The sequence below is a fragment of the Sarcophilus harrisii genome, chromosome 6 (assembly GCF_902635505.1).
Source record: "Sarcophilus harrisii chromosome 6, mSarHar1.11, whole genome shotgun sequence".
NCBI classification, from domain to species: Eukaryota; Metazoa; Chordata; class Mammalia; order Dasyuromorphia; family Dasyuridae; genus Sarcophilus; species Sarcophilus harrisii.
In genome coordinates this window covers 125,311,253-125,332,137 of record NC_045431.1, presented here as the reverse complement: position 1 = coordinate 125,332,137, position 20,885 = coordinate 125,311,253, and the positions used below count along the sequence as shown (strand labels likewise).

The 20,885-nt window shown below is 34.1% G+C and overlaps 2 protein-coding genes across 4 annotated transcripts in view; one reads left to right on the top strand and one right to left on the bottom strand.

The window, feature by feature from the left end:
• The window catches only part of ZGRF1 (zinc finger GRF-type containing 1), an 86,534-nt gene extending 69,046 nt beyond the window's left edge, over nt 1-17,488 (bottom strand). For both annotated transcript variants that reach the window (XM_031944005.1, XM_031944006.1), the window contains exons 1-6: nt 17,443-17,488; nt 14,207-14,334; nt 14,018-14,098; nt 12,834-12,893; nt 8,582-8,767; nt 6,016-7,504 (exon numbers count right to left, since the gene is read on the bottom strand). In XM_031944005.1, the coding sequence (XP_031799865.1) occupies nt 6,016-7,504; nt 8,582-8,767; nt 12,834-12,893; nt 14,018-14,098; nt 14,207-14,227 (1,837 nt within the window). In that variant the 5' untranslated portion in view covers nt 14,228-14,334; nt 17,443-17,488. The remainder of the gene's footprint in view (nt 1-6,015; nt 7,505-8,581; nt 8,768-12,833; nt 12,894-14,017; nt 14,099-14,206; nt 14,335-17,442) is intronic.
• Nucleotides 17,489-17,581: 93 nt separating this feature from the next.
• The window catches only part of LARP7 (La ribonucleoprotein 7, transcriptional regulator), a 31,871-nt gene continuing 28,567 nt past the window's right edge, over nt 17,582-20,885 (top strand). For both annotated transcript variants that reach the window (XM_012552061.3, XM_012552060.3), the window contains exon 1: nt 17,582-17,728. The gene's annotated coding sequence lies outside the window, so the exon portion shown is untranslated. The remainder of the gene's footprint in view (nt 17,729-20,885) is intronic.

Here is a 20,885-nt window from a genome sequence, read left to right as displayed (position 1 = left end):
TACTGATATACAATCATATTATATAAAAATGCAAATGAAATCATATATTTATAACTGAAAATGATGGGTAAAATATTATTTGAAAAATATTTTATGATTAAAAACTATTACAATTAAAAGTTTTATCAGTTTTTATAAACTTATGATGAAATAAACACTAGAATGGGGATGGTAGTCTAAGACAAATAAATTTAAATAAGATGGAATCTTATTTTCAGTGCTATCTAGGTCAGCTGCTACCGCTGTAGTCCCTTCCTTGACTATCACTGCTCTGCTGCTAAGAATCTCTGGTTAACACTGAGCTCCCTTGGAGAGGGGGAGGAAGGAGGTGAATTGATAATTTCATTAACACTCTACAGGTATTCCCAATAAATTATTTTTATAAAGTTTAATAAGCAGAAAAATCATAAAAGGGTTCTCTGGTATTTAAATATGTTCGTCAACACTAAAAGTAGAATGAAATATTCATTTGTCATCCCTATTTATAAATTATGTATAGTCTTTATAAATTATTTTATGACAAGTAAATGAATAATCCCATTTTAAAAATCACTGTAGTCTCTAAATAGCATGCAATATTCTAAATCTGACATAAGTCAGACATGACATCTTATGGTCTGCCTAACTGATCTTAAGAACTATAAACAAATAGGTTATTCCTCCCCATGTCAAATTCATTGCTCATTATGTCATGTTGTAGCTGATCTACAAATAGTGTTACTCTAAATATATTTTTTGCATATATATATATATATTATATATATGTCTATGTAGATAGGTATATATACACATATACATCTTTATGAATATCCATATCTATCTCTCTAAAGAGTAGGGACGAAAGGATAATAGCATTTCCAGAACTTAAACAATGGAGGGTTTTTTTGTTTGATTTGTTTTTTTGCTGAGGCAATTGGGATTAAGTGACTTGCCCAGGATCACACAATTAGGAAGTGTTAAGAGTCTGAGGCCAAATTTGAATTCAGGTGCTCCTGAGGTCAGGGCTGGGGCTCTATCCACTGCACTACCTAGCTGCCCCTAAAATGTTTTAAAGAAGCAGTTATCAAAGCTAATTGGTATCAAAACTAAATGGTAAATTAAAAAGTAAAACAGATTGGATAAGAAAAAGAAACAATGGAACTCAACAGTCCAGTGTTCAATATAAAAATCACTTACTAGGAAAGAACTTATTTAACAAAAACTGCTAGGGAAACAGGAAAGCACTAGGCATAGCCCATCATCTTACACTATATTCCAAAATAAATTCAAAATGCTTAGAAAAATGCAAATTAAAAGATATCCCCTCACATCTCTCAAATTGACCAATGACAAAAAAAGCAAAGTAACAAATGTGGAGAGAATGTGGAAAAATTGTGATACTAATGCATTGTTGGTGAAGTTGTGAACTAATCTAACCATTCTATAGAGCAATTTGTAACTATGCCTAAACAGCAACTAACCTGTGCATAATCATTTGACACAGCTATACCACACTAGATCTATATTCAAGAGATCACAAAAAAGGGAAGAAGACTTATACACGCAAAAATATTTATTGCAGTCGTTTTCATGGTGGTAAAATATTGGAAATGATGCTCATCAATTAGGGAATGGCTGAACAAGCAATGATATATGAATGTAACGAAACATTATTGTGCAATAAGAAATGATAAACAGATTACAGAAAGACCTGGAAAGATTTGTACAAACTGAGGCAAAGTGAAACAACTAGAATCAGGTAAATGTCATGGAATCATCAAGAGTATCAGCAACAATGTGTGATGATTAACTATGACCCAGCTCTTTTCAACAATATAATGACACAAGACTACAAAGAATTCACAAAGAAAAATGTTATCCATAACTAGATAAAGAATTGATGGACTCAGAATGCAGAACAAAGTATATTTTTCTCACTTTAAACTTCCATGTTTTTTTTTTTTCCTTTTGATGTTTCTTCTTTCTTAATTGTGAATAATATGAAAATGTTTTACACATATATAAAACATATCAAATTGCTTACTACCTTTGGAAGAGGGAAGGGGAGGCAAAGAAGAAAGAAATTTAGAATTCAAAAAAATTATAAAAATGAATGCTAACAATTTGGAACTATGCTCAAAGAATTATCAAACTACACATACTCTTTGTTCAAATATTCTAAATTGTTTCACCATAAGAAAAAATTGTCTTTCTGCCAATCAAAAGACAGATCAAATTGTATAATTTTTCCCAAAAACTAGTGATCATGAAATTCCTTGAAATTATGTCATATTATGCCTTTATTTTAATGTTTTTTCTTATAACATTCCCCTCATTTTAATTTTAAAGATAGTAAGTCATTTCAGAATTACAAAATAGTATCAATATTTTAATGCATTATTACCAGAATTGAGGATTCCTACCAGAACATTTTGAAATAACTATTTTTAATATAGTTATCCTTAAGAATAAAAATAAAATTTTGATACTTCTAATTTTCTGTAAAGTTCAGAATAGCTCCTTGGAGGCTTCAGAATCAGCCAGAGTTAGGATAAGCAAAAGTCGTTGGTCTTTAGGGGGAAGAGACAGACAAAACTGCCAGGAGTTTTGCCAAGGATTTCTCCTGGCTTCTAGAGTCTAGAATCTCCACCTTTTTTTCTCCTCCTGGTCCTGCCACCAAGTGAGTTCTGGTAGTCTCTCATCCCACCCTCTAATCCTTGCCTACTATTTTCTTTACACCAAACATTGAGCCAGCACCAAAGGTGAGAAGAGCATCTTTAGAATAGGTAATTAGCCATAAGTGCTCCAATGTCTAATTCAAGTGAACTTATTCAAAGTTTCAGCTCTTTACAATTTTCTTTCATAATAGCATAAATATACAATTAATATTCATCTGTGTAGAATGCCATATTGTAATTTTCCCTAGATTTGTTAATATTGGGTTTTGGTTGTTAGATTTAATATGCTTCAGTTGAATAATAATCACCAACATCGTGATCAACCAGTTGCTTAATGTATTCGCAAATTAAAGGTTGCTTATTTGATATTTCATTAGGAGCTACTTGCAAATCGAAATGAAAAGCCTAGAAAAGAACTTCATTCCATTTACATTTACTCTTTCCTTGGAATGAACTGGGATTTTTTCAACAATAATTATAGCATGGTTGATGTACTAACCTCTTAACAAGCCTAATTTAATAAATCACAGTGTTCAGTTTAGAAAGATAAAGACCCAAATAAATGTACTCTTTCCAATCAGATAAGCAGTTATTAGATAACCATAAAAATTATTGATTTACTAACTGAAGCTACTTATACTAACATGATGTAAAACCTGTAATGGTTTCTACTTTATCCAGTCATCTATTGATAACAACACTGAGCCAATATTCAAATTCAATCTGTTTGGGAGGGAAGGGGGGAGGAGGGATTAATAATGCCAGAATTAATATTCCAGACATGGTTTTGGAAGCCTTGTCAATCTTAGTTCTATTTGAAAAACTGCATAACATCTTTTTAAATTCAATTTTAAAAAATCTAAATTAGGACCCACAATAACCTATTACCATTTGTTAACAATAAGTTCATCTATGCTTTTTTATTACATAATGCATTTTTATAACAATTTGTTTTAATTATTTTTACCCTACTTTTCAATTAGGCAACTGATTTGATGAAAGTATTCTTGCTTTGTAGTCTTCATAAAATTCCTGTTACTAAATATAATTAAATAATCCAAATCTAAGTATTGACTTTTTTTATCACGTTACATTGAAGTCACCTTTCTTCTGTTGTTTCCTCCAACATTTTCCCCTTAATAAAAATCACTTAACTCCTTTAAGTTGCAAATATTTTTGAATAATAGTATAGGAAAAAAAAAAACTAATATTTTTCCTCTTCGATTTCAAAGCAACAGATCAAGATGGAGATTTTAAAATTATATCACTTGGAGAGAGCCATTTGCATCAAGAAAGGACTGTAGAGAAGCAAGTGTGGATCACAACAAAGTATTTTCACTTTTTTTGTTATTGTTTACCTTTTTTTTTTGCTATTTTATATATATATAAATATTGTTTGTTTTTTTGTTTTCTCATTTTTTTCCCTTTTTGATCTGATTTTTTTTGTGTAGCATGATAATTATGGAAATATGCATAAAAGAATTGCACATGTTTTAACATATATTGGCTTACTTGCCCTCTAAGGGAGGAAATGAAGGGAAGTGAGGGAGAAAGAAAAAAATTTCGAACACAAGGTTTTATATATGCATATATTTTTAAAATAAAAAGCTAAGGGACAGCTAGATGGTGCAGTGATTAGAGTACCAGCCCTGAAGTCCAGAGGACCCGAGTTTAAATCTGGCCTCAGATACTTAATACGTCCTAGTTGTGCGACCCTAGGCAAGTCACTTAACCCCAATTGCCTCAACAAAAATAAAAATAAAAAGCTTTTCAATTCTGAACATCATTCAGTTCTCACAAGGACAGATGTAACTTTAAATCTTTTCATTACCTAGACATTATTTAACCAAAATATAATCTTTACTTTCTAGCTAACATACTGGGTGGCTATCAATATTAGGTCACAAGGAATTATCCAAATATGACTTCATTGAAGGTTATTTTTATCTAATAACTAATAAATGCATATCATTCAGCCATAGTTCTTTAAATTGCCATAGCTAAGAAGTACAATTTCTAGAATGACACATTAAAAAGTCATATAAAGTCATTTTATGTTCTTTCAAGGAAATTTCAATTTAAAATGAAATTCTTAAAAATAGCCATTAAAATGAAAAGTACTTTGGAAAACATTTTTGTTTTGTCTTTGTACCTATTTTATTAATTTAGGCAGCATCCCCAAACATCAGGAAATTATTCTAACCTGTGCTTTTAATTGGTTCACATATCAGCTGAATTCTATGATGTTTCAAATTAGGATTTATCTCTTTCAACTTTTTTAAGCTTTCCAAAGCTATACTATGTTCAGCCAGGGACTTTAAAAGGGAAATGCTGTTAACTAACTCAGGAAGTCCAAAGGAATTTCTAGTATTTTCCCAAAATTTCTTATATTCTTTATTAGCTCCTACTTTGTAAATTCCCCATACTTTCTGTATCCTCAAAATCAAATATATTTATTTCTTTGGAAATAGGATGCATTTTTTTTTCTTTATTAAAGCTTTTTATTTTTCAAAACATATGCATGGACAATTCTTCAACATTAGCCCTTGCAAAACCTTGTATTCCAATTCCCCCCTCCCTGCCCCTTCTCCACACTTAAATGGCAAGTAGTCCAATATATGTTAAACATAGTAGAAATAGATGTTAAATCTAATATACACATACAAATTTACATGCTGCTCAAGAAAAATCAAATCAAAAGTAAAGAAAAAAAAGAGAAACAAGATAAAATGCAAACAAACAACAATAAAAAGAATGAAAATGCTATGTTGTGAACCACAGTCAGTTCCCACAGTCCTCTCTGGACGCAGATGGCTCTCTTCATCACAAGATCATTGGAACTGGCCAGAATGATCTCATTGTTGAAGAGAGCCACTTAGGATGCATTTACTTCCAAAGAGGGGTGTTAAGAAATTTGAGTGCTTGATGTATCAAATGTGTCACATTCAAAATCTGAAGTACAATTCTTAGTATTTACAAGTGGCAGATTATCATTTTTAACTGGTAATGTAACTGCAAGTAATTTCCTAAAATACTGTCATATCCACCATCTTTAGTGAATAAATAGCATATTGTCTTTGGAAGTCATGCCTATGCTTGATAAAGAAAACAGATGCAAAGTGTTTTCATTATCTTTGGACTTACTTTGAGGAAGTACATGATCATAATCAGTAATGAGTGGGTGAACAGATTGATTACATTGGTCATTACCCTATATTAATGTCATCAGTCTGCTTTGAGGAATCCTATTTGGTTTCTCTGCTTAATATTTCAAAATGTGATGTACCCACTGTCATTTCTTCTTTACCATTCTGAATTTTAGGAAGATTTGAGTTAAACAGGAAAGATGCTTCATTACCTTTTCCAATTCTTTCAAAATCTATTGCAGTTTCAGTACAAATCTGTGAAGATAGAGTTTTCTTACTGGGATATTTTGCTGGAAGACTAGAATCAGTTATCAAATGTGAAAAATGTTCGTTGTCATCTTTTCGACTATAATTGCTATCAATGAATTTCCCTTCAGCACAAATATTGTCCTCAGATGGAATTTTCTTTAGCCAATGTTCAGAACTCAGAGAAAAGATGCTGTTTTGTGATTCTTCCTCAGTGTCACTGATATCAATATTGTTCAGATTGAAAGTTACCTCCAAAAATGTTTCTGGTTTGCTGTCCCAATCTGTATTAACATTAATATTTTCATTTTCAGCTCTACTTTTAGAAAGAAATGTGGCCAAATTTTCAGATATGGCTAAATTATTATTTATGCAAGAAGAATCTTTTTGTAGATGTGGATATTGCTTTTCTAGCTGAAAAGAATGATTTTGGTGACTTTCTCTTTTTGGCACACTAGTTTCATTTAGTTCCTGTGTATTTTTTCTAGTGAAAACAGATTCTTTTATGCATTTTGGATAATCATTGCTGAATAGCATTTCACTCTTGGACTTTGATAAGTAATGGTGTTCATTATTGCTATAGACAACTGGTAAGCCTTCTCCCAACTCACTTTGACAGGATGAAGATACCTGAAAATTTATTTTCTGATTACAGATGGTTCGGTCATCATTATATATTTGATTATCTGTGATACACTCAACCTTTTTTTCAGAACCAGTTGCAAAGAGATACATTTTTTGTTCAAAAGGACCTTTCAAATCTAAATCTAAGTTGTCATCCTCAGATTTTCCTTTGGTATTACTTACATCAGAAGAATTTATAGATAAATTATTTGGTAAATAAATATCCCATTGGCTTAATTTTCTTACATCATTCTCTAAATGAAGCTGATGAGGTATAATTGTGGTATTCTTTTCTGTTTTCTCTTCTCTTCCTGTTTTGGATTGTGATTTAAGGGAATCTTTTATTTCTTCTGTTAACTTTCCAGGAGGAAAACATTCTATAACTTCCAAAGTTGGAGATGATTTGGACTTTAGAAGTGCTAAAATCTTTTCTTTGCTTCTGGTGTTCTGTGAAATGTCTGAGTCTTTGGTTGTCAGACTATCTTCTTTCATGTACTCATTATCCAATGAAGAGTCTGATTTCCTCCTTACAGAATTGAGAAAAAAACAATCATCTTCATAGAAACCCTTCTTGCTAGAAGTGATGGATGAAAGAAGTAAGGAGATAGACTCATCAGTGGTGTTGCCATTCTTGTAATCAATGATACTGTTACAGTCAGATGGCATAACAGTATCCTTATTGTTCTTTCCAATAGTAGAAAATAATGGAGGTGTGCAAGAGAACAGAGAAGATGAAGTAGAATAAGATTCCTTAAATAAAAGGGATGCAGCTGATTCATCATTTTCTCTGGTGGCCATTTTCTTTGGTATTTGACGTGGTCCTTGGAATCCCTAAATATATAAAAATAACATTAGCTTCACCACACTTTCACAGAGAATCTTAAATAATTTGAAAATGGAAAAAGAATGTTTTTTCTTTAAGAAATAATATAGCTAGCATAATAAAATAATATAAGGTTTACAAAGTCCTTTACATGTTATTTCATTCAATACTCACAATAACTTCTTGATAATTCTATAATTATTCTATGATATGATAATTCTATAATTCTAAAGTCTATAATTCCAATTCTACAGATGGGGTTATTGTGGCTCAGCGAAAATAAGTGTCTTGCCCAAAGTCATATAGTTAGTGTCAGAAGCAGGAACGGAATCCAGGTTTTCCTGTCTCTAAGCCCAACACTTTATTCTATCCATAGCACTGCCTATCTACCTCTAAAATTAAATAATTTATTAAACTTTGCTTTTATAGTTTTTGTCCAATTATTTCAGTAGTATCTAAATCTTTATTACTCTATTTGGGCTGTTGTGGCAAAGATACTGGAATGGTTTGCCATTTTCTTCTCCAGTTCATTTTATAGATGAAGAAACTGAGGTAAACAAAGTTAAATGACTTGCCAAAAACTAGTAAGTGTCTGAGGCTGGACTCATCAAAAAGATGAGTATTCCTGACTTTACTCTCTCCACTGTATCACCTTAAGGTGATATTTACTACACTAAAATATGTTAATACATAAATATCACCTCAGAGTCAGATACGTATTTGGTAATTTCCTCACAGAATATTTTAGCAGTGAGATTATAGTATGGAATTATACAAAGAACCAGCCTTAGAATTAGGAATATCTGAGTTCAAGTCCCATCTTTTATTATAAAGTGATACAAACTAAGTTACTTTAAGTAATCCATTAAACTTCCAACTCTTCTAGACTAATCTCTAAGTCTATAAATGACAAAACGAAATTTTATCTGCATTGGCTTAGAGAGGTTTAACAATGGAAATGCCTTACACCAATGAAATAATAAAATGAAGTCCTGATAAACTGTAATAGCCTTAAAACTTGCTGGTCATTTACAAAATTTTACATATATAATCTGATTTTTTTTATTTTAAATAGAAAAACTTACAATAAACTTTCTTTTTAAACCAGTACGTAGACATGGTTTTGGCTTGTTAGAAGGTTTCAATCTTTGTACCTTCAACATAGGTATTTCCATTTTAGCTTCTAAATTGCTAGGGATGTTTTCAACATTTTTTACATCTTCAATGGTGATTAAATATCGATCAGTCTCTAAGTCATCTCCAGGTTTCATCTATATTTTAAAGAAAAAAGCCCCAAATATACACATTTGTTAACATAAGAAGTCAAGATGCAAATCAAAAAGCAGCTTCTCTTAAATGACATAAAAATGTAAATTTGTATAGGAATAATAGGAATCAATTTGATTATATCTTTTACTACCAAAATGAACATATAGCATACATTTGTTCAAAATTATACCACATACATATAATCACTCTACTAAACAATACAAGAATGTAAGCTCATTAAGGGGCAAAAACTGTTTTTTGTCTCTTTTTGTATCGCTGGCACTTAATATAGTGGCTGGTACATAGGAGATGCTTCATAAATGTTTACTGATTGCCTTGATTTACAACTTGTAAAGTTATTTAAATTATCTTAAAATGCATTGTTATTTTAGTTGATCAATAAAAACCTTGTTATGGTTTTTAAAAATTAAGACAATACCCAGTCCTTAGCATAGTAACTGGCATACAGGAGGTGCATAATGTTTGGTGATTGACTGATAGATGAAACGAATATGTTTAAATATTGAAATATTTTTAGATTGAATAGAAACAAAACACAGTTTATTGTTGTTGTTGCTTAGTTGCTTTCAGCTGTGTTCAACTCTTTTTTGACCCCATTTGGAATTTTCTTCATAAACATATTGAAGTGGTTTGCAATTTCCTTCCCTAGCTCATTTTACAGATGAAGAAACTAAGGCAAACAATGCTAAAGACTTCCTCCAGGCAAAATATCTGTAGAAAAAAAAAGACAATTCTAGGCTGTTGATGGGCCTGAATTAATTAAAACCACAGAAAACATTAATGTCTCTGGGATAGGATTTGAACTTAGGTCTTCCTGACTCCAGACATAGCACTCTATCCACTCTCCTACCTAGGTGCCCAATTTATGATTTAAAAATGTGCAAACATTTTTATCAACTGGATTGACACAGTTACATAGAAACTAAAAACATTAGGGCAATGCATCAATATAAAGTAATACTTACTAGAATTATACATATTAAATAAGTTCTCTAGAGAAAAGAGATAAGATGGGGGAAATATGTGGAGTAAGTATACCACATAAGGTTGACATCCTGAATGTCCTAATGTTTATGTTTTTATGACTCACTATTTCTTGGGGAAATTATGTTTTATTTTATGCAGTTGTTTCCAAACTTTTGGATCTTATACCCCATTTATACCCTTAAAAATTACTCATGATCCTCCAAAGAGCTTTTGTCTATTGGATTATAGCTACTGATATTTACCATATTAGAAATTAAAACATCTTACCATTATTATAAAAATGTTTTTTTACCTTGCAGATTCCCTTAAAGAATCTTAGGGACCAAAGATCACTGACTCCACTTTAAGAGCATCACTAGTCTTCTGTACATGAGATAACTTTTTTTAGGGGGAGGGGTTATTTTTGTCGTTGCTTCTTTGTTTTTTAAGGCAGCTGAATTTAAGTAACTTGCCCAGGTTTACACAGCTAGTAAGTGTCAAGTGTCTGAAGCCAGATTTGAACTCAAGTTCTCCTGAGTTCTTGGCTGATGCTCTATCCTGGTGCCATCTAGCTACCCAAGACAACTTTAGATAGAGGAAATAGCACTATACAGTGAAGAAAGAGCTCAATTTAGAGTCAAGAAGATTTAGATTCAAGCATAGTTATATCACTATCAATTAACATTCATAAGTGCCAGCTACTATGCTAAGTACTGGGAATTTAAAAGGCAAAAGACAGTTAGTTCTTGCCCTCAAGGAGTCTACAATCTAATAAAGGGACACAATATGCAAAGAAATATATACCAAAAAAAAAAAATTTATATTCAGGACAAATGGGAAATAATTAACAGAAAGACTGTACTAGAATTAAGAGAGGTTAGGAATGGCTTCTTGTAGAAGATGGGATTTTTGTTCAGACTTGAAGGAAACCAGGGATACCAGTAGCTAGAGTGGTGGAGGGAGTCTGGGCATAGGGGATAGCTAGAAAAAATGCCTGCAGCCAAAAGATGGGAGTGTCTTATTCATGCAACAATCAGGAGACCAGTGTCACTGATCTGAAGAATACCTGAAAAAGACCTGGAAAGACTTATATGAACTGATGTTAAGTGAAAGAACCAAGAGAACACTGAACACAGTAACAATAAGATTATGTGAGGATCAACTTTGATGGACTTGGTTCTTTTCAATAATGAGGTTATTTAGGCCAATTCCAATAGATTGGTAATAGAGAAAGATCTAGAGAAAGCACTATGAGCACTGAATGTGAATCACAACATAGTTATTTTGACCTTTTTGTTGTTTGCTTGCTTTTTTTCTTTCCCTTTTTTCTCCTTTTTGATGAATTTTTTTGTGCAGCATGATAATGTGGAAATAGGTTTAGAAGAATTGCACGTATATTGGATTACTTGTCTAGGGGAGAGAGAGGAGAAGAGAGGGAAAAAAATTTGGAACACAAAGTTTTTCAAGGATGAATGTTGAAAACTATCTTTTGTATGTATTTTTTTTAAAAAAAGCTATTATTTAAAAAAAAAAAAAAAGAATATCTGAAGGGGAATAAGGTATAAGAAAACTGGAAAGACAGGAGGGGGCTAGGTTATGAAAGGCTTTGAATGCCAAGATGAACATATTATATTTGATTCTCAAGTCAAATGAAGCCACTGGAATTTACTCAGTGAAGGGGTTTGTGGGTATATGTGTGACATAATCAGTCTTGTGCCTTAGGAAAATCACTTTGGTGGCTAAATGGAGACTGAAGCAAGGAGAGATTTGAAGGAGGCAGACCCACCAGTAATCCAGGTGTGAAGTAAGGAAGACCTGCACTAGAGGAGTAGCAGTAGCACAGGAAAAAAGAGGAAATACCTACGAGATGTTGTAAAAGTGAAATTCACAGGACATGGTAACAGATTATATATGCAGGTGGAGATGTGGGGGAGTGATAGAGGAGAGTGAAGAGTTGAAGCTGACACCTCGATTACGAACCTGAGGAACTAGGAAGATGGTGTTGCCCTCTACAGAAATAGGAAAAGTGGGGTGGAGGGAGAGAAGAAAGACACAGAGTTAGTAGGAAATATAATGATTTCTGTTTTGGATATATTGAGTTTAAGATGTCTACTGGACAATCAGTGAGAGATGTCTGAAAGGCAGCTGGAAATTTCAAGATTAAAAATTAGTAGAAAGATTGGGGAAGGAAAGAAAGGTAGCTATGAGATCAACAGCATAGAAATAGTTATTAAATCTATGGGAAGTGATGAGATCATTAAGTGAAGCAGTATAGAGAAAGAAAAGAGCACAGGACAGAATCCTAAGAGACACATATGATTAAGAGACTATGATCAGAGAAGGAATAGTCATAGAGGAGAAGCAATAAAAAAATCTAAAAAGAAGAAAGTATCAAGAGATGAAGAGAATGGTCAGTAGTGTCAAAGGCTGCAGAAAGATGAAGGAGAATGATGAGAGAGTTATTGGATTTGGCATGTAAGAAATAACTGGTAACTTTGGAGAGCAGTTTCAGGTTTCAGAAACCAGATTACAAGGGGTTAAGAAAATAATGGAGGGAGAGAAAATGTTTGTAAAATGTAAAAAAAAGGTCCATTCTAATTCTAAGTCGATGAAAATTGACTATAATCACCTTATAGCCACCAAATAACCAAAGTATCAAAACAAAAAAATATTATGGTGCTACCAAAAAAAAAAATATATATATATATATATATATCACATACAAAGAAATGTGAAAAGGCCCATTCATAAGAATCACAACTATATTCACAGTAACAATTATCTGAAGATAACAAAGAAAACAGAAATCTTTAAACAACTTTGGAAACGATAGATAACAAAAGCATTTTTGCTTGTTTATTGTCATTTGGTTCAATTTTGTTAAATGCTACAATTTTAGGTCGGATTTCCATTTTATATAAAATAGTATAGTATTTCGGTTATTATTTTCCTGTTAATAGTATAAGTTTACAACAAAAACATTAAAAAGAATTATACCTTTTATTAACTATTTTCATAAAAAGCTATCCCAGATTGATTTCTGAAGTTATTTTTCAAAGTTAAGAAAAAATATTAAAATACCTCACACTGTTTAAGAAATAAACTCTCCAAGCACTGTCCTTTGTCATCATATAAAGTTGCCTACATTAAAATAAAATAACATTTAAAAAACAAAGTTAACAGGAAAACATTTCAAATTCTTTAAAACAAATTAACAATTATTAGATAAATCACATAAAATGTATTATTTGGCTTTGTCACATTTCAAATACCTGTCATCACATTAAGTAGTTTGTATTCATTTATTTGTGGCAGAATTCATTTATCATTTATTCTAACACTATGCTAAGGACTGAGGGAGACATAAAAGACCAAAGTATTGCCTTTATAAGATCTGATAATATAGCTAGTTGGGAAAATAAGAAATAAACACATTTACTTACAAGTTCAAAAAATAATGCAAGGAGTAAACTAACATGATATTATATGAGTTTTGTGGAAGTGGTCTGTTTTTTTGGTTTTGGTGGGATAATTAGGGTAAAGTGACTTGCTCAAGGTCACATAGCTAGTGTCAAATATTTGAGGCCAGAATTAAACTCAGCTACTCCTGACTCCAGGCCTAATAATCTATCCACTGGACCACCTAGCTGCCCCATGATACTGTTTTCCAAAGTAAAATCAGTGGGGTTTTATATACAGTGGAATGTCCTGGTGCAGAGAAAGAAGAGGAGATAAGAATAAAGTATGGAGTATTTGGTGAAGAGGGAAGAAACTGTCCTATTAGTCCCAGAAGACTTATATTAAAGTAAGTAGATAAAAAGTTCTGTGGGTAAGACAAAAGCCAGACTGAGAAATCTGTTTCATTCTATATGCATTAGATCTTATATGTCCTAGTCTCAGACAGTATATGAATTTACTTTTTAAAATTGTTAAACATTAATGTCCTGTGTTTCTTTTTCTTTGAAAATTGATAAGTAATTAATAGGTAATCTTGTGAATTCACTCAAAGATACAATTAATAATTAGTTACTACTACTACTACTACTACTACAACTACTACTACTACTACTACTACTACTACTCCAAATATAAATTAAATCAACTACTCATTGAGATTCTGCTATTTCTAAACTAGCCACTGTAATACTTGGATTTTCAAATCCAAGACAAAGACTATGCATTACAGTTTATGTAATTTTCTTAATGTTCAAATGTGAATTTAAGAATTGAACTTTTAGATTCATTAATGATTATCCCAAACTTACTTTATTTCTTGAGAAACTGATCTTCAGTATTCCATCTTGCCACACTTTTGATTTCTTCATCTTTTGATGAGTATACAGTACCTTATTTATAAAAGTATAGAAGAGATAGTTTTTAATAATCCTATGTTTATAGTTGTTAAATACATGAATCAAATACTGAAATTGTAAAATCAAAAATTAAACACTTACAATAAATTCTTGATTTGTCATTGTTTACGCTGGAAGCAAAATCCATCTACACCCAGTAAATCTTCAATAACTGTTAGAGCACTTGCTCATTTTGTTCTGAACATACATAGGATGCCCAGAGTATATCACTGTTAAGAAATATAAATAAAAATTTAAATCTGGAATGTATAAACTCATTTATAACCTGTTCTGGGCACTATAGTGTTTTAGATGGCATACAAAAAAAATTAACTATTATCTTTTCTTTGTACATGGCAATCTAAAAAATAAATCCAATTTGAAACATGTATCAGAAAATAAGTTTCTTTGCTTGATAATAAAACTTTGATATTAAAAAGTCTTTGGCTTTGGGAATCAAGAGACCCAAATTTGAATCCTGGTTTTACTATTTGCTACTTCAAAACAAATTGCTTCAGTCTTCAGTTTTTCAGTCTATAAAAGTACATTTTCAATAGTAAAATATTACCATCCTTGAATATCAAACTCCAATTTAAGTTTTCTGGATTGCCTTAGAACCACCACAAGATGGCTCCCTATAAACTTCCATTTTCAATCTGTCAATACACTGCTAGGGAAGTGTGTAATCATACATGTGTAAATGAAGTAGCAGAAAATACTCTTGCAAAGTGACTATTGACAGATTAAATAGGCTTCTGTGTTCTGGGACAAGGCAAAAATCATAAACTGTGGATGTCTTAACATTTCATATAGAAAATACAATGTTCTTTTTCTCCTGTTCCTGTAATAGTCAATCCATTTCTGGGGCTTTACTTGTTTAAAGAATATACTGGGTTAGGTTTCAAATTGTAAAGTTCTATGATTTTATACAGAAAGGCTAAAAAAAATTTTTTTTTTTATCTGAAAGCAAAAATTCAGAAACAGGAATTCTATTTACAACTGTGTGGCCAAAGGCACTGTATTTCACAATTTACTGGTTCTTGTAAAATTGATGCTAATTATCATCGAGGTGGGGAAATGGACACAGCAGGAAAAATCAGGAAGACCTGAATTCTAAATTGGCCTCAGATACTTAACTCAGGAAAATGACTTAATCCTATTTGCCTCATCTATAGAATGAGCTGGAAGAGAAAATGGGAACCCACTCCAATATTTTTACCAAAAAAACCTCAAATGGGGTTATGAAGAGTCAGAGAACTGAACAACCTTCCTGGGCGTTTTGGGAATTGGGTTTTTAGGATTATTTTTTTTTTCATCCTGATCTATAACAGGAGTTTTTAACCCTGGTCTATAAATTTTTTTTTAAATGTAGCTTTATGCTGTTAATTGTTTTTCAATGTAATTGGTTACTTTTATAATCTTATAGATTTGATTTTATACATTTAAGCCAATATTCTGAGAAGGGGTTCCTAGGTTTTGACATATTGCCAAGGGAGTACAAGACACAAAAAAAAGTTAAGAACATCTGGTCCAGAAAAATAGGGGGTCTTTGAATATATTTTCATGGGGTCCCTCAGCTTTGCCAGGGAAGAAAATTACATCTTCACCTTCACCAATCTCTAAGTGAAATGCATTATTTACTTCCATTTGAATGTAGGTTACAAACCACTCCCCTGAGAAGTGTTCTATCACACCCTACTACTAAAGGGGACTATGAACCAAAAAAGGTGAAGAATCCTCTCTACAAGATCTTTTGTTGTCACTGTTATTGTTCAGTTGTTTTTCTGTGACCTACTCTTTGTGACCCCATTTGGGCAAAGATAAATTAGAGTGGTTCACTATTTTCATCTCTAGTAGTTTAAGGCAAACACAAGTTAAATGACTTTCCCAGTGTCACATATCAAATAAGTATATGAGTCTAAACCCCACCCCCCACCCCCCAGTGCCCTACCCATTGAGCCAGGTTCAGTGACTTGCCCAGGGTTTGCCCAAACCTAAATCAACAGAACACATTTCAAGAATCATTATTCTAGATGAAACCTTAAAGATTTCTCCTGACACAACAGCGTCAACAAGAAGGCACATTAGAGTTTCAAGCCTTGATTTCTGCCAGTCCCTCAGGGATCTCAAAGTACAAAGATAAGGTTGAGAGAGATCACAGGTTTTTAATAGAGTCTAAAATACCCTTATCATACAAATGAGAAAACTGAAGATCAGAACGGTCCGAAGGACTCAGAACAGTACCTAGCATTTGGTAGTTATTTTAACAAATATTTTTTGATCGCCTCCCAATGCAGCTAGCATTTTAAGTTATTTATATAGTGGTATTAAAATCTGCAAAACCCTTCACATGTTAACTCCTTTTATTCTCACTATAAGGCAGCTGAGTGGCATGACATATAGAGCCAGAAGTCAGGAAGACTCATCTTCCTGAGATACTTAACTTGCTGTGTGATTGCAGACGAGTCACTTAACCCTATTTGCCTTAATTTCTTCAACTGTAAAATGAACCCGGGAAAGAAAATCCCAAATAGGGTCACAGAGAATCGGACACAAATGATAAAACAACAACATTCTCACGGTCACCCTAGGAAGTCTAATGTTGTTATTATCCCCATTTGACAGATGGCAGATTAAATGACTAGATAAGTTCGGGCAGCTAGCATCTTCTGAGGCCGGATTTGAATTCAAGTCTTCTTGACTTCAAGTCCTATGCTCTATATGACAGTTGTCTAAATTTCTCTGCTTGTAGACCATGCTTGCTCGCATTGGGCTTCCGCCATCGGATGGTAGGCTCCTCGAGGTCAGGGCCTGGGGGGGAGGGGTGTTATTTGCGTGTCTGTTGTCGCCTGTGATTGCATCCCCTATCCCTAGCACCAGTGTCTAGCATACAATAGGCACTTAATAAATGATTGCAGATTTGACATCCTTCAGACGCAAGAGGTCTTTGTAGCCTCCAATCTCCAGAGCCCCGACAAACTCAAAGCCCTCCAACCCTCCCTTCTTCCATTTTCCTAGCCAACAATGTGCCCGATTATGTGTGCCCGACTCCCTGCTGTCTAGGGGGCACAATCTGGGGAGGTGGGGAGGAGGAGGGCCGATGCGGGGAGTGGAGGAGAGAAGGGGAAAGGGGGGTCACAGAAGATTCCCCAGTACCCGGACGGGCAATAATTGTTCATTTCAGAATTCCCTAAGCAGCGTCCCCCCACCCCACCAACCCCGCGGTGACGTCACAGAAACACACAAGCACAGAAACAAACTCACGGACACACAACACATACGTGCGTGTGACTCGCACACACCGACCACACAAACACCAGGACTGTTTTGGAGATCACCTGGTCCAGCAGCAAGTCTCGGCTTTTGAATTTCCCCCCCCCCCCGCGAAAACCCGTGACGTCACTGCTTTGCGACAAAGCCCCGCCGCGCCCCTCACGCATCCCGCCCCCGCCCTCCGAAAGCACCAATAGCGCGGGCTCTTCCGGGTCTTTGAGCGCGCGAGCGAGGCGACGCCTCCGGTCGCCGAGTGCGTGACGTGCTTACGCCGGTTACGGGGAAGAACGGGGAGGAGACCGTTTCGGAAACTCGCGTTGTCTGGACCCGTTGCCTGGGGTACTGAACCGAGTAAGTGGGAGAGGCGAGACGTTGAGGGTGGAATACACCAAGAGCTAGATGCTCCGCGTAGTCAGGCCCAAATCTGCCTTTTTTATTTTGGCTGGATTAAATTCCGGCATCTTCCTAACCCCCCCCCTTCCTGTCTGAAACCCCGCCTCCGCGTTTCCCGCCCCTCTACTTTCCCCACATCCCCTTCCCTTTTTGTATCCGGCACATGCGCCGAAAGGCGCCTGCTCTCTGTCGCCTTGTAGTCTTCAGCTGGGGGCAGCCTCCAAGTGTGAGGGAAGGGAAATGGGGGGTAGGGGGAGTCGGGTTCCCCGAGATCCGTCCTTCTCGCTAGTCACTCAATAAATATTGGTCACTGACCTTGACCGGGCTCTGTGCTTTCCATCCTTCTTATTTGCCAGCTAATCATTGAGCAAACATTTATTAAGCGCCAATTTGTGTGCCAGGCTCTATTAATTTGATCTCTTAAGTTTACTATCCAATCAGTCAATAAAGTTCTTTTTTTTTTTTAATTATTTTTTTTTTTATTGAATAGCCTTTTATTTACAGGAAATATACATGGGTAACTTTACAGCATTAACAATTGCCAAACCTCTTGTTCCAATTTTTTACCTCTTACCCCCCCCACCCCCTCCCCCAGATAGCAGGATGACCAGTAGATGTTAAATATATTAAAATATAAATTACATACACAATAAGTATACCCGACCAAAACGTTATTTAGTCAATAAAGTTCTATTAAACACCAGTGGAACGCTAGGCCTGGGTATTCCGTCCGGTCTTGCAAGGCCCGCCGCCAGGAAGACGTTCCACATCCGTACCGCAAGTAGTGATGCTCTCGCTCAGAATCCATATCTCCTGCCTGCCTTCTTTCCCGTCATGTCCCACTTTCCACAAGAACACTCTGCCAGTTCTCCTTATTCTTAGTGGTTTTCTTTCCAACGCAGCCGGTATATAACTTGTTTGTACAGAACTGTTGTCATGTTGTTTCCCTAATTAGGAACTCCTTGAGGTCAGAGACTTTTTTTTTTTTTTTTTTTGCCTTTCTTTGTATTTCAAGTGCTTAGGGTGATGTCAGGGACCATATAAAATAAACATTTAATATAAAGGCTAGTTGACTTGACTTCCCTCCCTTTAATTTTTACTCCTTAATCAGTCGACAAGATTTTACGGCACCTGTGTACCAAACATTTAGCATTCCATACTTTTGATTTGCCATAAAATCACCCAATATTCATTCGATATAATAGATGTAAGGTTTTGGACTTGAAAGTCTGGAGACTTGGGAGCAGCTGGATGATGCAGTGGGTAGAGAGAGCACTGGGCTTGAAGGCAGGAAAACTTGAATTCAAAATTGTGGTATATGAAAATTATGGAATATTACTGTTCTGTAAGAAATGACCAACAGGATGATTTCAGAAAGGCCTGGAGAGACTTACATGAACTGATGCTGAGTGAAATGAGCAGGACCAGGAGATCATTATATACTTCAACAACAATATTATATGATGACCAGTTCTGATGGACCTGGCCATCCTCAGCAACGAGATCAACCAAATCATTTCCAATGGAGCAGTAATGAACTGAACCAGCTACGCCCAGAGAAAGAACTCTGGGAGATGACTAAAAACCATTACATTGAATTCCCAATCCCTATATTTATGCACACCTGCATTTTTGATTTCCTTCACAAGCTAATTGTACAATAATTCAGAGTCTGATTCTTTTTGTACAGCAAAATAATGTTTTGGTCATGTATACTTATTATGTATCTAAGTTATATTTTAATATATTTAACATCTACTGGTCATCCTGCCATTTAGGGGAGGGGGGGGGAAAGAGGTGAAAAATTGGAACAAGAGGTTTGGCAATTGTAAATGCTGTAAAGTTACCCATGTATATATCCTGTAAAAAAAAGGCTATTAAAAAAAAAAAAAAAAAAAAAAAGAATTTTAAGCAAAAAAAACAAAAAACAAAAAAAACAAATGTGACCTCAGATCTTGAGCAAGTCACTAAAGTACCTTTGACTCAGTTTCCTGCTAAGTAAAATAAGGATAATCGCTCCTACTTCCTATGGTTCTTGTAAGGATTGAATGAAATAATAGTATAAAATGCTTGATCCATGTTAAGCACTATATAAATGTTACTTTTTTTTTTTTTACTATAATTAATCTAATTCCATTACATAGCACTTTGCCTTAAAGCAAAAAGTTATTCGATGCTTTTTCAGTCATATCTGACTTTTCGTGATCCCATTTGTAGTTTTCTTAGCAAGATAGTAATTTGCCATTTCCTTCAGGAAGCAAGCAAGGAGGGAGGGGGGACAGGGGGAGCCTTCCTTACTCCATGTAGTTTCTAGCTATGTGACCTTGGACAAGTGACTCAACTTGTGTTTGTCTCAGTATCCTCTTAACAATCACACCTACCTCCCAGGGTTGTGAGAAATGAAATAATACCTATAAACTAGCTACTGTTATCATTAATCTTGGATCTATTCCTTACCTAACTCTACCATTGAACAGCTCAGACTTAATTGTTTTACCTTCTAAGCGAGAAACACTTAAGTATGGAATTAATGATAGATCCTTTTCTTTTCTGACACACAGCCTAGTCAAATTCAGAGAGACATCTTTAAGTTGACTACAGAATAATGAATTTCTCATATATAGCAACTCAGGAAGGTATTAAGTACAAAGGTCATAATGTGTATTAATTAAAGGTATATACATGCAGTTAATTACAGATCCTTGAAAGAATAAAGCAAACTTTGCCTGGTGTGCTGTTGAGATAAGAAAATCCTAAAATTCCATTTCTCTTACCTTTCATGCTTCTTCCTCTTTCTGAAAAATAAAATGGTCCAAAGTAGTTTGTATTGTTGATAAAAGATATCACTGATATAGTCCCTGAGTAAATTGATGTTAGCTATAATAAAAATAAAATATAAATAAAATAAGAATTCATCTAATTCCTAAAAACCAGATTAGTTATAAGAAAAGGTATAGCAAGATTAGAAAAAAAATCATTAATTTTCTAAGTGGAAATAATTGCTGTATTTTAAAAGATAACACTTTTGTCTGGGAGTTAAACTGTGTGGCATTTTTAATATCATTTCCACTGATAAAATATGTTTCTGATGTTAAAATTTGACACTGCCAAAGAC